This window comes from Fusarium mangiferae (assembly GCF_900044065.1).
Source record: "Fusarium mangiferae strain MRC7560 genome assembly, contig: FMAN_scaffold003, whole genome shotgun sequence".
In the NCBI taxonomy this organism is placed as follows: Eukaryota; Fungi; Ascomycota; class Sordariomycetes; order Hypocreales; family Nectriaceae; genus Fusarium; species Fusarium mangiferae.
In genome coordinates, this window is record NW_024573923.1 from 18,823 (window position 1) to 32,270 (window position 13,448).

Consider the following 13,448-nt stretch of genomic DNA (forward strand, 5'->3'; position numbering starts at 1 on the left):
AGCCAGTCAAATCCTGCACAAGTTCAATGTTGAACTGGCACACGAAGATGTCGCTAGAGACTTCGTTACTGGCCTAAGAGACGGCTTTACCTTGGCTATGTCGAGCCTCTACATAATCTTTACCCGAAGGACTACCTAGATATCCTTGTCAGCCAGCCGGCCTGAGGCAGAGTCGCTGTTTGATGGATGGCTTGCTATTATGATGAGAGTCCGAGTCCCTGGTTCACCGGAACGAACGGCACTTCTGATAGTGGGAGCCATTCTGGCCCTCCACTTCTGATACTTCAGGGGTGAGTCTAGCTTAAGAATAGGTAGCGTTTGTCAGTATAAGACTGTATTTACTATAACTCTCTCAACTAAACTGGGGGCTCTCCTCCACTGTGATTGGTACAGGTTGCAACGAATCACTTCCTCATAAGCTCAATCAATATCCGCGTTACCACCATGCTACGTGGCTACCGCGAAATCAGGATGGGACGGGCCGTACGGGAGGGCCAACAGATTGCATAGAGTTTCGAAATGTGAACAGGCATATACAATAAGCGATCCCTGAAAAGGAAGCGGTGACAGTTGGCTCCAAAGTAAGTTCGGACCAGCAGCAAAGCCTTGTAGATAAGAAAAACGATAGTAGTGGGCAGACCGGCAGAGGCTTTCTCGGCTCGGCAGTTGGAAGGCTGCGAATCCGAGCGGTATGGAATCATGTGTTGTATCAAAGCGCCGGAAGACCCGAGGGGCAAAGACGTATAAAGGAGTAGGGCATACTTGAAAGTTAAGTTCTCTCTGCTTTCATGAAGGACTAAGTGATACTTGGGAACAAAGATCTTCTTCACCTTCAAAAGAATACTCGATTTCTGTTTCGTCCCAACCCCGGAACCAGACTCGCGTCATGCATTTCGCTATACCTCCCGAATATCAATCAGAACTAGAGTCAACTCGACCGGTTGACCTTAGATCCGACGAAGAGATCCTTTCTTCTATAGAGCAGTACAGGCCTGTACCTTCGGAGAAGAACATCTGGGCTTTTTGGGATTCAGGTCTACGTGCTATTCCCTCCTGGTGCCAGCGAAATGTCATCGGTTGGGCTCGCATTTGCGGGCCTGATTGGACCATTCGAGTGCTTGACATGATACCCAATTCTCCCAATCACGTCCTGAAGTTTATTGACAGGGAGATGTTGCCTGAGGCGTTCCTGAGCGGAACAATGGATGGTCACCATGTCGGGCAACATTCTGCCGATTTCATCCGGGGTCCGCTTCTGCTCCGCTATGGAGGTGTGAGTATGGACGTTGGGTGCCTTCTTATCAGGCACATTGATCGCATTTGCTGGGATTTGCTTGCAGATTCAAAGTCGCCGTACGAGATCGCGGTGCCGCTTCTGTATGACCAGACGATCGCGAATCACTTCGTTGCCGCTCGGAAGAACAACGTCTTCATAGAGAAATGGTAAGTGTTAATGAAAACGCGATGGACCAGGGGCTAATAATCCATGGCTCAGGCACAAGCTGTATCTGCACTTGTGGAAGGGTCGAACGAACCAGCAAGGTCTCAGCGACAGTCCTCTGCTGGGATTCATCAAAGATATACGCTATGATGACGCCGCGGACTTTCACTGGGACTGGAGTGTGCCAGTCTCTCAATTTCTAGAGTACATTGCCCAGGTTTTGTGCTGGCAACGCTTGTGCTTAATCCGTGACACGGGCGACGGCTTCAAAAGTTCTGAATACTGGCAGCGTAACATTCTCTGCATCGATTCACTCAACGAGGTCTGGGGCGGCGAGAAGACCTTGGGCTTCGATAGCATTGGGCCTCGAATGTACAATCTCTTGACTGTTAGTCTTGATGCTGATCCGGATTCGGCAGCCTACAAGGATGCGTACAAGCTCGTATGGCGATTGTTGGCCAACTCAAGCTTTCAAAAGGTGACACGGGCGAAGAACCTGACGCACACACCACACCTCGGAACGTTGTGGGATCAGAACGAGGGACAGGATTGTGTGCCGGGATCATTTGGAGAGCTGCTACGGTACGGAGCGGTACACTTCCGCCAGAAGCGTGAGAACATCGAGCAGAAGGAGGCCCGTGAGACCAGAACTCTCATAGAGAAAGGTCTCTTGGATGCCTAGATAGATTTCAACCTCGCATCCTCAGAATCGTATGGTGTCGCGTCTGAACGTCTTTGCAATACCTTCCACATGCGAACTCGTGTAAATGTGATACGCGGATCTTCTACCCCGCTGATTACCACCCGTTGCGGCCCGTTCCTCATTTAGAAACACGCCCCGGGCCAACAGGAAACTCTAAAAACAAGCTTTATGTGTTCTACTCAAACTCAGCGCTTGCGGCTCAGGCCCGATGTCCGTGCGATACTTGTCCGTGCAATACTATTGCTAAGCTTCGGAGCCAACCTCGGCTCCCAACGCAACGCACAATGTTCGCTATCGTGAATACTTTTCATGTGTCTAATCTCCGATTATGTACGATAGGAACACCACCACACAGGCGTTGAATGTAAGCTTTTCGCCACGTCACGCACCACCAAGTTCTCTATGTATGTCGGTAGTTCTGGTAGACCAATCAAGGAGGGGGGAGGGTTAGGGACGTTGATTAACTCGTAAAACTCTACGGCTTCTCGGGAATGAATGCAGACATGCCGGGATGATACCAATGTCTTATAGCGGATATTGTAATTCTCGGCATCTGCGGCAGGCCACTGCTGTATACCTACTTTGTTGTTGTGTACGAAGCACGACTGCAATAGGAAACGGTATGTCTTGAGTGGCTGAGTTAGGCCTAGTCTCTGTGTGATAAGGGGGGGGCTCGGGATGGCCGGCAGCCTCGATACTACTTAAGGATAAGTAAAGGTAGATACGGATACGAAAGCTCACTTACAATTCATCATAAACCCTAGATAGCACACCAGGACCAGAAAATGATACTTGATTCAGCTCCTCCCACCCTTCTTGTCTTGATATCTCGTTCCTTGTGCATGGAGTCTTATTAGCTACCTGGGCTTTATCTGGGGCTACCACCCCGCACATTTCTCTTTCCAACAAGCATAGACGCGTCATCAAAGATCAACCATGACTGATACAGACGCCAGCATCATCAGAAGCTGTAGTGCATCGTGGGTGCATGTCCGATACTGGGCTACCTTATTGTGAGCTGACTGCAAACAGGGAATCCATATATACCGCCAGTCATGCGCTCGGGATCTACTTCCGCATCTCAAACATCGCCACCTTGACCATTCCGAGAGCGATATTCAAAAATGGCTCCGCGTTACACTTAATACGCACCGCCGTAGCCCAAGTCATGCTTAAGCAGCCGGCAATGCGCGTTGGCATTATTGGAGAAGACTCAAAACAGCCACGATTCGTTGCCTTGTCGTCTGTTGACTTTTCTCAACAGGTTGAAGACGAGGAAGCGCCATCTGTCGATTCCGTGGCTAAGAACCTAGAAAAGCTGTTGTTGCAGCCGTGGCCCGATCTTTCGAAGCGTCCAGGCTGGCATGTTCGGGTCTTCCATGAACCAAACTTGGGAGATAAGGACGTCTGCCGACTGCGGGTTTGCTTAACCGTCCATCACGCCATCTACGACGGGGAAAGCACTGCAAAGTTTCACATATCCTTGACTGATGCTCTCAACAATCCTGATCCCGCCGTGGCGCTGATGATGGACAAAAGTCTTATCGTAAACTTGACCGACCATCCCCGCGACTATCCTCGCCCACAGGAAGAGCTCATCAACTTCACTACAGACATCTCCTGGATAGTATCCGAACTCTGGAACATGTTTGCACCGTCATACCTCAAACCTTCTACATTTCAGAAGTGGGCGGGCCAGCCGTGCAACCCTGACATTCAAGCCGTCAACATTCGCTACCTTTCGCTGAGTTCCGTACTCACTCAAGCTGTAGTTAGAAGGTGTCGCGAGGAAAAGACCACAATGACCAACCTTCTCAATGCGCTTTGCGCTACCTCATTCGCGAGACGCGCGCCCCTGACCAAGCAACAGGGCTTTGTCAATCTCACAGCTATCAGCCTGCGACCGTGGATTTCTGAAAAAGTGCACTTCAACAAGACTTACATGTCTAAGTGCGCATCATCACACGCGCAGGAAATTGGGCCCGATGTCTTAGCCAAGATTCAACAGGATGGGGATGCTAACGTCTGGAAACTCGCGGTCGAGTTGCGACAGGACATGAAGAGAAGAATAGACACAATGCCCCATAACGAGTTCTCGTATCTTTTCCGTTATGTTGGCGATTGGCGTGATATATTCCAGGCGAGATACGGGAAGCCGAGGCGGGAACTATGGACGTTGAGCAACCTAGGTTCTATCGCCGTCCCGGTGTCCAAAGGCCCCTGGGAATTGGAGAGTATCTTGTTTGCCCAGTTTGCGCCGGTTGTTAGCGGTGCTCTTATGGTCAATGCTGCAAGCGTTGAGGGCGGAGATATGACCGTGTCACTTGTATGGCAAGATGGAATCCTAGAGACGGAACTCGTGCAAGGGGTGAGAGACGACTTGGAAACGTGGCTGCTTCGACTTGGGGAGGAGGGAAACTTAGGAATTTCGTAATGGGTGTAGTAGGTAGTCGCCGGGGAATGAGCTGAACTACGATCTGTTCTCTGGCTTAGATATGATGCAAAAGAGGAGCCAGCAGGAAGCCATTGACCTGCCACTCGAAAGTCTTGTTGGACGAATGCAGTTCTAGGCTAAAGGAAAGACCATCAGAATTCGTGGGATTACTATAGTGTTTGTACATGTTAGCGCTGACAAAAGGAACAACCAACTATAGGGATTCTATCAAGCTGTATCCTGAGGTGGATAAGACCACGGCCTGGCAAAGTGTTTCGACATTGAAACAGGCAAGTCTGCTAGCCAATGACCAGATACACGGTATCACCCTCGGTGATGACTGGCGACTTAAGCGCCTATGTGAGTTCGATAGCGTCGCAGCAAGAGAGCAAACTCACTCACATAGGCCTTGTGTCTCAGAACTTCCTTGTCTTCATTTCAGTCAAGGGAGATAGCTTTCTCGTGCTAGCTAGGAGTGCTTGCGCTTTTTATGCGGGAGGCCGACCAGCTGAAGAGGGGTTCACGCACCTCGCAACGTCGTATTTTCTCCCTCATTTTCGGTTACACAACCATTTCCCCTCTCACTCATCTCTCTTCTCTTCAAACCAATTCATACTACCATTCATCAAATTTCAAAATGACCTGAGACCCTGCGAAATGATGAAGATCCTCAATAGCATCACGCGCCGCATCCGCCGCCTGCCCTCTGCATTCTCATCCTCAGCCCTCCATCGCACGCATTACACCGGCTCCCTCCTCTTCAACCTCGCATCATTCATCCTCCCCGCGCTTTACGGCACTTTATCCAAACTATGGGTCGCAAACATCGACTCGTCAATGGTGGTGCTCACCGATGCGTATACGTACATGAACACTGCGTCTGAAGCAGTGAATGAAGGATTACCGAGGGCTGCGTGGGTCATCATTGGAGATAAGGCCTCGCGGTCGCTGGGTAAGCGTCTTCAATTAACGCATACTCTCATCGCGTTTCAGTCTGTCATCGGGTTGATACTGAGTATTGTATTTCTTGCTGGTGCGTCTTCTTTTGCGAATAGTTTTGTGCCTGAGGAAGTTCGCGATGTAAGTTTGACTTATGTGCGCATCGCTTCATTCACTGTGTTCAGCGGCACGCTCGAAACTGCAGTGGCGACAGCGACGAGAGCACTAGACAAACCTGATATTCCACTGGCCATCAGCACCGTCAAGTTTGCAGTCAACATCATCCTCGACTTTCTGCTCATTTCGAAGTTCCACGTCGGTTCTTTCACGCCGACTGTCAACATTCAAGGTACTATTCAGCTAGTCTGCAATCTTGTCGCAGCGTTCGCAGGGCTTGCTTACTTCCTCTGGTCGAATACATGGTCTTTCAAGAGACATACGCCGCATGATCCTCCAGAGAAGCTGCGTCCAAGCTTAGACGCGCTCAAAGTCCTTCTCCCGCCTGGCCTGATCTTCTTCACCGAATCGGCTGTCAGAAACGCCTTGTACCTCTGGCTGGTCAGTACCATCGTTGCATTAGGCGCAGTATATGCTACAGCTTGGGGCGTCTTCAACACCATCCGTTGGGGTCTGATAATGGTCCCAGTCCAGGCCTTGGAGGCAACTGCGCTGCAATTCATCGGTCATAACTGGGGCGATTGGAGAAGACGCGTCGATATCAGCACACGAAAGCCACAAGCATCATTGAAGGACCTCCATGGCATTGTACGTCCAGCTTTCAGATCGTTGTTTATCGCCCTCATTTTCGAAGTCCCGATAGCCATCTTCCTCACGCTCTTCGGAGCAAAGCCCTTTGCATCATATATCAGTGGTTCAGATGAAGTCGCAGAGGTGACGGCTTCAATGTGGCGAAGCCTGGACTGGTGTTATATCTTTTATGCAATGTCAACTCAACTCGCTACGATTCTTCTCGCAACCCGACCGAGGTGGTATTTGTATCAGAGTCTTGCAAGTAATCTTCTGTATGTGCTGCCTTGGGCGATCGCATGTCAGGTGGATGACTTGAACGACAGCAACGCGTGGTGGTATTACAAGTTTGTGTTTGGGGGTAGTCTTGTGTTCAGTTTTGGGACAATTATGGTTGTGGATTCGCTATGGGCTTGGACGTTGTATACTGGAAAGGCTGAGCTGGAGGAGTTCCGAGAGTGAATGCATTCCTGTGATTGAAGGTAATAAGTTCTTGTGAATTTAGGTTTTAATAGACTCCTTGATGGCACTGTCATAAGGTCTCTTATTTTACGTGGGTTCATACGGAGCTTTTCTCCATTTTCGCAGGATTCTGGAGAGTATTATGTGCTATGGTGCAATCAGTGTTACGCATCACCTCATCATGCAGATCCCACCACCACTTGCTATACCTCGTATTAATAATGACCTCCAACTCATTTGCTTATTACCGGCGATCATAACTAGTACTTCATCTCTTCTTCCTACATAACTTCCCATCGACTATCGATATCATGTCTTTTACAACAACAGTCACCGCGGCACCCCCGCCTGGTCAACCAGATATTGCTTACGCTCCAAACTATGAAAACTACCAAGCCAGGACAGCCAAGCGACTCAAAGAGGGGAACCTCCCGACCTCGGTCCCGGATGGCTTCCCAAAGCAATTGACAGGAGATCTTGTCTGGGAAGGCGATTCAGTTGGCCAACATTATGACTGGACTTATAAATTGTCTGAGGACCAGCTCGGCGAGCTTGACCAGGCTTTACACCATTTCAAAGGTATTTTGCTTGACAACTATATACCCCTCATCTAACACAACTAGGTCTTGGTCTTTCACTTGGACATATCTCGGCTGAAACATTTCCTCTACCAAATCTTCACTCAGAATTGCGGAGGCTATCTGATGAGCTACACAAAGGCCACGGTTTCTTTGTCATCCGCGGTGTCGACGTAGATAACTACACCCGCGAAGAAAACGCCATAATTTACGTCGGCATTTCTTCACACATCGCACCGCAGCGCGGCCGTCAGGACAGTAAATTCGGCGGTAAACCTGCTGACGTTGTACTCACGCATGTCAAGGATCTCAGCGCCGGTCAAGACAAGAGCGCTATTGGAAGTCCAGCTTATACTACTGACAGACAGGTCTTTCATACTGATTCAGGTGATATCGTGTCACTGTTCTGTCTAGAAACAGCGTTGGAGGGCGGTGCGAGTAGGATTGCGAGCACGTGGAGGGTTTATAATGAGTTGGCGAGGACGAGGCCTGATTTGATTCATACCCTGTCGCAGAATTGGGATGTTGAGAAGTAAGAGACCTCGATGCTGTATTACTGCTTCGACTAGCTAACACTTTCAGTTTTGCAAACCCGAATAAGAAGTTTACAAGTCGGCCACTTCTCTACCATCAAAAGGCCACCGATACGCTTCCTGAGAGAGTTGCTTTGCAGTACGCCCGTCGATACTTTGTCGGATTCGGTGCACTGCCAAGGAGCCATGACATCCCACCTATCACCGAAGCTCAGGCCGAAGCTCTAGATGCTCTTCACTTCTTGGGAGATAAACTGAGTGTTTCGACAAACTTTGCAAAAGGTGATATGCAATTCATAAACAACCTCGCTGTATTTCACGCTCGAGATGCATTCACCGACTCGCCAACGCAGCAGTAAGTCTGGTACTCCAGTTGTTGAATATGAGCTGATGATACAAGGCGCCATCTTCTTCGTCTCTGGCTGAGAGATCCTGAAAATGCTTGGGAGACTCCGGAGGCGCTACGTGAGAGGTGGGCAGAATTGTATGAGGGTGTGACTCCAGATGCGCAGGTGTTTCCGCTGAAACCCTATATTCGTAGTGCTAGCAACAGGGCCAGATAGAGTCTTGTGTAGGGAACTTGAGCGATAAAGATTTACTCGAGCATTGCTCGTAATCAGTCGTCTATTCGATGCCATCTCTTTGTTCAAACCTCTATTTTGTTCATGTTCGGAAACACGCACGGGTGACCACGCATGAGCACCAACATGTGAAACACCCGCTGGTCCTTGCACAAGCAGAACAGGTTACTGACTCTTTCCTCCGCCCATGGTGGTCGAGTTCTGCCTGCGATGAGTGGTACACGCCATTTTCTTGTGCTGGGAAGACAGCGTGCGATTGGCAGGGCGCCTTAACTCGGCCGCTCTTGATGCTCTCCTTAAGATCAAAGATCTTATCGACCAACTCCGCTTTCATGAAGCCGGGAGGCGTATGAAAAGAGCTTAAATAGACCGCTTACCTTTTTCATAAGTAAGATGTACATAGATTAGACAGACACGGCCAATCCCCATTGCCTGGGCCAAGACTAGACCGACGGTTCAAGCTTATCCGCGGCAGACGCCGCTCTCCGCAATTTCCCACTGCCTGTGATGACTCATCCTCTCAGCATGCACATGGCAATTCGATGAGCGTCTTTCTAACCCCGAAACCGACAGATTAGACTCGTGGTCCACCTATCAAGCGAAGATGGACGTTACTGATAGACTGCTTACATCACAAGAACGGCAGAGGCTGAAGGAGGAGCTGCTAGCAACGAATGATGATTTCATACGACAGATCCCAAAGGTCGAAATGCACATCCACATCGATGGAATGGTCACACCAGAGCTTCGATGGAAACTAGCCCAAAGAAATGGATTAGAAGTGCGCATGGGAAACGACAAGCCCGTCATAAAATCTCTCGATGACTTGAAGAAAGCCTACGCATCCGTCATCTCAACTTCGAGGCGCCACCAATATCAACATCTCGATCCGTCTCTGATTCCGCCTACGTTTTTCGAAGCTTACTACTCTAGCCATGATGTCCTCAGAACTCGACAAGACTTTTATGACGTCGCGATGGCGTATTTTCAAGGTGCTTCGGAGATGAATGTGCGATATTGTGAAGTGTTTTTTGACCCGCAGGCACATACGAGCCGTGGTGTTTCTTGGGAAGATATGATGGGAGGACTTCGTGATGCGCAAAATGAATCTGCAAGGACCCTAAATGTAAGACTCATATACTGAATTTGAGGTGCAGCTCTAAAGTGCTATATGCTAGGTCAAAGCTGCTTGGATTATGTGCTTCCTTCGCGATCAATCTCCAGAGTCCGCAATGGAACACTACAAAGCAGCGCTTCCATATCGAGACATGATTATCGGTATTGGACTCGATTCAAATGAACATAAACGGCCTCCTGTTCTATTCAAAGAAGTCTTTCAACGGGCTAAGAAAGATGGTTTCAGAATCACAGCACATTGCGACGTCGGTCAGCAAGACACGCATCAGAATATTCATCAGCTCATCTCACCCTCCGAGGGAATTCTCACACATCGCATCGACCACGGTCTAAACGCAGCAGACAAGCCAGAGCTTGTGGAACTTATCACGAGCCAAGGCATCGGCATGACGATCTGTCCCTGGGCTTATCTGCGGCGCTTCAATCTCGAGGAAACGGGCCGTCGTCTGCGGACGTTGATTGATGCAGGTGTCAAGATTTGCATTTCTAGCGATGGCCCTCCTCTCATGGAGGGCGCGTGGATGATGCATAACATACTGCTCACCAGACAGTTGTGTAGCTTGACCGAAGAGGATATTATACGGATGATGAAAGATGCGGTAGAGATTTCTTGGGCAGACCAAGACGTGAAGAAGGAAATCTTGGCAGAGCTTTGCGGGGATTCATATAAATCCAGGAATTAAAGATAGCCAGTACTGCTGTTAGCGTGGCGAGGAATTATCGCCGGTGGCAGAAGCAGTCACATTCCCGCAAGTTCACCATTTAAGCATTCAACAGACTACCCATAAAGGCTCTTAATAAAACATTTGACAATATATACTTTCCGATTACTGGTGAAAAGAATGTCACACTCAATGAGTCCAAGGATTAACAATTTTCCTTGCAAAGCTTGCTCTTGGCTACTCAGTCACTTCGAGTCAACGACGTAGCGTCACTCGAGCCGGACAGGCCGATGCCAAGAGAAGCCACTTCCCCAGACATCCGGCCAAAAAGCCAAAAGGCTAGCTTACGTCTGTGCCAACTGCCCCTGTGTCACCTCTTCCTGCCAATTCCGTTAGGTCTGGGATGATGACATAGTCGGTATGGTCTAGCTTGTCATCCATGGTTTAGGCCCAAGAACTCGGTTCTTCAGGGCACTCTTAGCTCCACATTGTGAGTACCGGCTGGAGATTGCCGAGAAGACCCTGAAGATGGCTTTTACAAAGGTCCTCGTGCATGAACCAACCTTGTGAGGATCCTGCTCGTTGACGGACCGACAAGTAGTCGAGGCCCCAGATGTCTAACCATGAGTAGACCGCAGACCCACGGCAAGACTCTCGATCGGATCCGAAACCGAGAAGAGAAGTCCACCTGCGTGGGTTGACAGCTGAGGAGTGGAGTTTAGATCGGAATGGTGAAAGTCAAATCTGCAAAACCAGGTCCCTTGCGGTAAAATGTTTCAAGACGTCGATTCGCCTGTTCTATGTTTACTAAACCCGCTCTCGAGTGAACTCCGAGTCCCTCGGTCCGGCTGACACGATGATTCTAACAATAACAAAATAAATCCTCTATCAATAACACCAAACAAAAGCACCGTATTCCAACTAATAGCCCAAAGGTTGTAGCCACCTTACGAGCTTATCTTAGTCCCATTTGCCTCCAAGAATCTGCACAGATCCCGGCAACTGTCAAGTAAAGTCTTTTGCGGCTTCCATCCCAGTTGAGCCATAGCTCTTCCAGGATCGGCGACACAAACTCCGACGTCACCTTGGCGGCGTCCCACTTTCAGCACCGGAATGTCTCTCCCTGAAGTAGTCTTCATAGCGTCAACGACTTCATACACTGTCTGACCAGTTCCAGTACCAATATTGAATGTCTGAAAACCTTGGCCGTCTTCCACGGCGAGGGCAGCAAGATGACCCCTGGCAAGATCAGAGACATGGATGAAGTCTCGGATAGCTGTGCCGTCTCGGGTATCCCAATCTGTACCGAATACCTGGAGTTGGTCTATCTCGCCGAGCATGACTTTGAGGAGGACAGGCATTAAGTTGGTTGGTGCAACGCAAGGATCTTCTCCCAAGCGGCCTGATTCATCACAGCCAATGGGGTTGAAATACCTTAAGGCTGTGATGGTCCAGTCTGGGTCTGCAATCGCTAAATCGGACAGAATAGCCTCGCAGATCCATTTTGTTCGTCCATATGGATTCGTGAGACCCGTGCATCCAGAAAGAGTAGTTTGGTTCTGGCCGCTAGCATCGCGCCACTCCGTCGTGGTATGAGCGCAAGACTCTTCAACTAGGCGTCCACCTGCATCTGCTAGGGAACCATACACTGTAGCTGATGACGAAAAGATGAGGTTTTTGATGTTAAACTTTGACAATGTGTTGCAGAATCTGATAAGTCCACCAACATTGTTGTCATAGTATTTGAGCGGCTTCTCAATACTTTCCGAGACAGACTTGTACGCAGCAAAGTGAATAACTCGTTTGATTTGTGATCCAGAAAGCAAAGAGTAACGAGACAGAATCTCCTGGATCTTAGCATCGTCTCTAAAGTCCGCCTCGTAGAAGTGAAGCTCTGGACGAAAAGGTCCGGCGTACTGGTCCGCCATGTCGTTCAACGTGTCAAGAACATTGATAAAGGCATTGCTGAGGTTATCAATGACAACCACGTTCTTTCCATCTTTTAGGAGCTCCCAAGTTGTGTGGCTCCCAATGTAGCCTAGACCACCAACGACGAGAACGTACTCAGATGCAGTTGAACGGAAAGGAGATGGAGGGCGACTGAATAGAAGGTCCTGTTCAGTTGCGGGAGTGCTTGGTCGAGAAAATGACTTCAGTGACTGAGCGGTGTCTGTGATTGGGGTCGTGGTGCCCGAGGATTGAAGAGAGTCCATGTTGAAATTTGAGAAGAGGAAGGATAGATATGATGAACAATGACTAATTTCAGAGATAGATCAACACGCACAGTATCTAGGGCTTAAGATAAATCTTGAGTTAACAGAGTGAACGGTCAGTTGGGTTATATACTCAGATCCTGAACGACGACTTTCGAACAGCAAGCTGAACACAGACCAACAAGAGCTCTCCCATCCGAAAAGCTAGCACAGAGAAATTTTCAATAGCCTCAGTGAGAAGTCATCGTAGCTGATACAAGATGAAGTCGTGACTTGAGAGTGGATGGTCTCCATCGTGGCCTCGAACAAAACGGAGGAGCTGAGCAAGTCTAAGAGTAAGACGGATATTAACCATCCGAGGTAGTGTTACTCCTGTGTTCTAGATCCTTTACGGTCTTGTTCCGAAGTGCACGTTCATCGCGGGATGTTTGACAGCTCTCCACTTTGTAGATTGTTGATGCAATGATCACTCAACGGGTCTTGGTCACTGCAAGCTACCGCAGCCAAAGAAATGCAAGACCATAAAATATGTTTTAAATATGATATATCTAAAAGCTCAACTGATAAAGATCACTCTACTGAAGACAGAGCAGATGCATATCGAGCAACAACGTCGCGCATCCTCCATATCAGAACCTCACCAAGACCCAACCACAATTCAAAGCCTTACTAATCCCCATCCCGTCGTTCCTAGATCTACCTCGGTATATTCGGAAGGTGGATATCTTTCACCAACGGCCATCCCGGGAAGGCTATAAGCGAGGTGGATTCACCATGTGGCATCAAGCTTAAACGGTGCAGACGTTGAAACTCTATCTTGCCCACTTTCTCGAACGAGATAATCTGATCTAGATTCGGTCCTTTTGGCATCTGGAGAGCTTAAGATATCCACGTTCAGCTGTATGCTCTCGGCTCATCCGTAAATGCAATTCTTATTGGGATTTCGCTGGGAGGATGAGGAATTTTCCAGCTCTCATTGATGAGATGAATTCTTTTTCTGCTTTATAGTAGATATATT

At 48.9% G+C, this 13,448-nt stretch overlaps 6 protein-coding genes across 6 annotated transcripts; 5 read left to right on the plus strand and 1 right to left on the minus strand.

The window, feature by feature from the left end:
• Positions 1-886: 886 nt before the first annotated feature.
• Positions 887-2,123, plus strand: FMAN_05087 (uncharacterized protein; the record flags this gene model as incomplete). The annotated part of the gene is made up of 2 exons (XM_041828125.1): positions 887-1,443; positions 1,496-2,123. The coding sequence occupies 2 exons, from the start codon at positions 887-889 to the stop codon at positions 2,121-2,123; spliced, it is 1,185 nt and encodes a 394-aa protein (XP_041679019.1).
• A 957-nt stretch (positions 2,124-3,080) lies between these two features.
• Positions 3,081-4,578, plus strand: FMAN_05086 (uncharacterized protein; the record flags this gene model as incomplete). The annotated part of the gene is made up of 2 exons (XM_041828126.1): positions 3,081-3,130; positions 3,177-4,578. The coding sequence occupies 2 exons, from the start codon at positions 3,081-3,083 to the stop codon at positions 4,576-4,578; spliced, it is 1,452 nt and encodes a 483-aa protein (XP_041679020.1).
• Positions 4,579-5,238: 660 nt separating this feature from the next.
• FMAN_05085 (uncharacterized protein) lies at positions 5,239-6,726 on the plus strand (the record flags this gene model as incomplete). The annotated part of the gene is made up of 1 exon (XM_041828127.1): positions 5,239-6,726. The coding sequence occupies one exon, from the start codon at positions 5,239-5,241 to the stop codon at positions 6,724-6,726; it is 1,488 nt and encodes a 495-aa protein (XP_041679021.1).
• Positions 6,727-7,037: 311 nt separating this feature from the next.
• FMAN_05084 (putative TfdA family oxidoreductase) lies at positions 7,038-8,400 on the plus strand (the record flags this gene model as incomplete). The annotated part of the gene is made up of 4 exons (XM_041828128.1): positions 7,038-7,305; positions 7,350-7,836; positions 7,887-8,192; positions 8,238-8,400. The coding sequence occupies 4 exons, from the start codon at positions 7,038-7,040 to the stop codon at positions 8,398-8,400; spliced, it is 1,224 nt and encodes a 407-aa protein (XP_041679022.1).
• A 622-nt stretch (positions 8,401-9,022) lies between these two features.
• Positions 9,023-10,238, plus strand: FMAN_05083 (uncharacterized protein; the record flags this gene model as incomplete). The annotated part of the gene is made up of 2 exons (XM_041828129.1): positions 9,023-9,544; positions 9,597-10,238. 2 exons carry the CDS (start codon positions 9,023-9,025, stop codon positions 10,236-10,238), a joined length of 1,164 nt encoding a protein of 387 aa, XP_041679023.1.
• A 926-nt stretch (positions 10,239-11,164) lies between these two features.
• On the minus strand, positions 11,165-12,430 carry FMAN_05082 (uncharacterized protein; the record flags this gene model as incomplete). Its single annotated transcript, XM_041828130.1, has 1 exon — positions 11,165-12,430. The coding sequence occupies one exon, from the start codon at positions 12,428-12,430 to the stop codon at positions 11,165-11,167; it is 1,266 nt and encodes a 421-aa protein (XP_041679024.1).
• Positions 12,431-13,448: the final 1,018 nt, after the last annotated feature.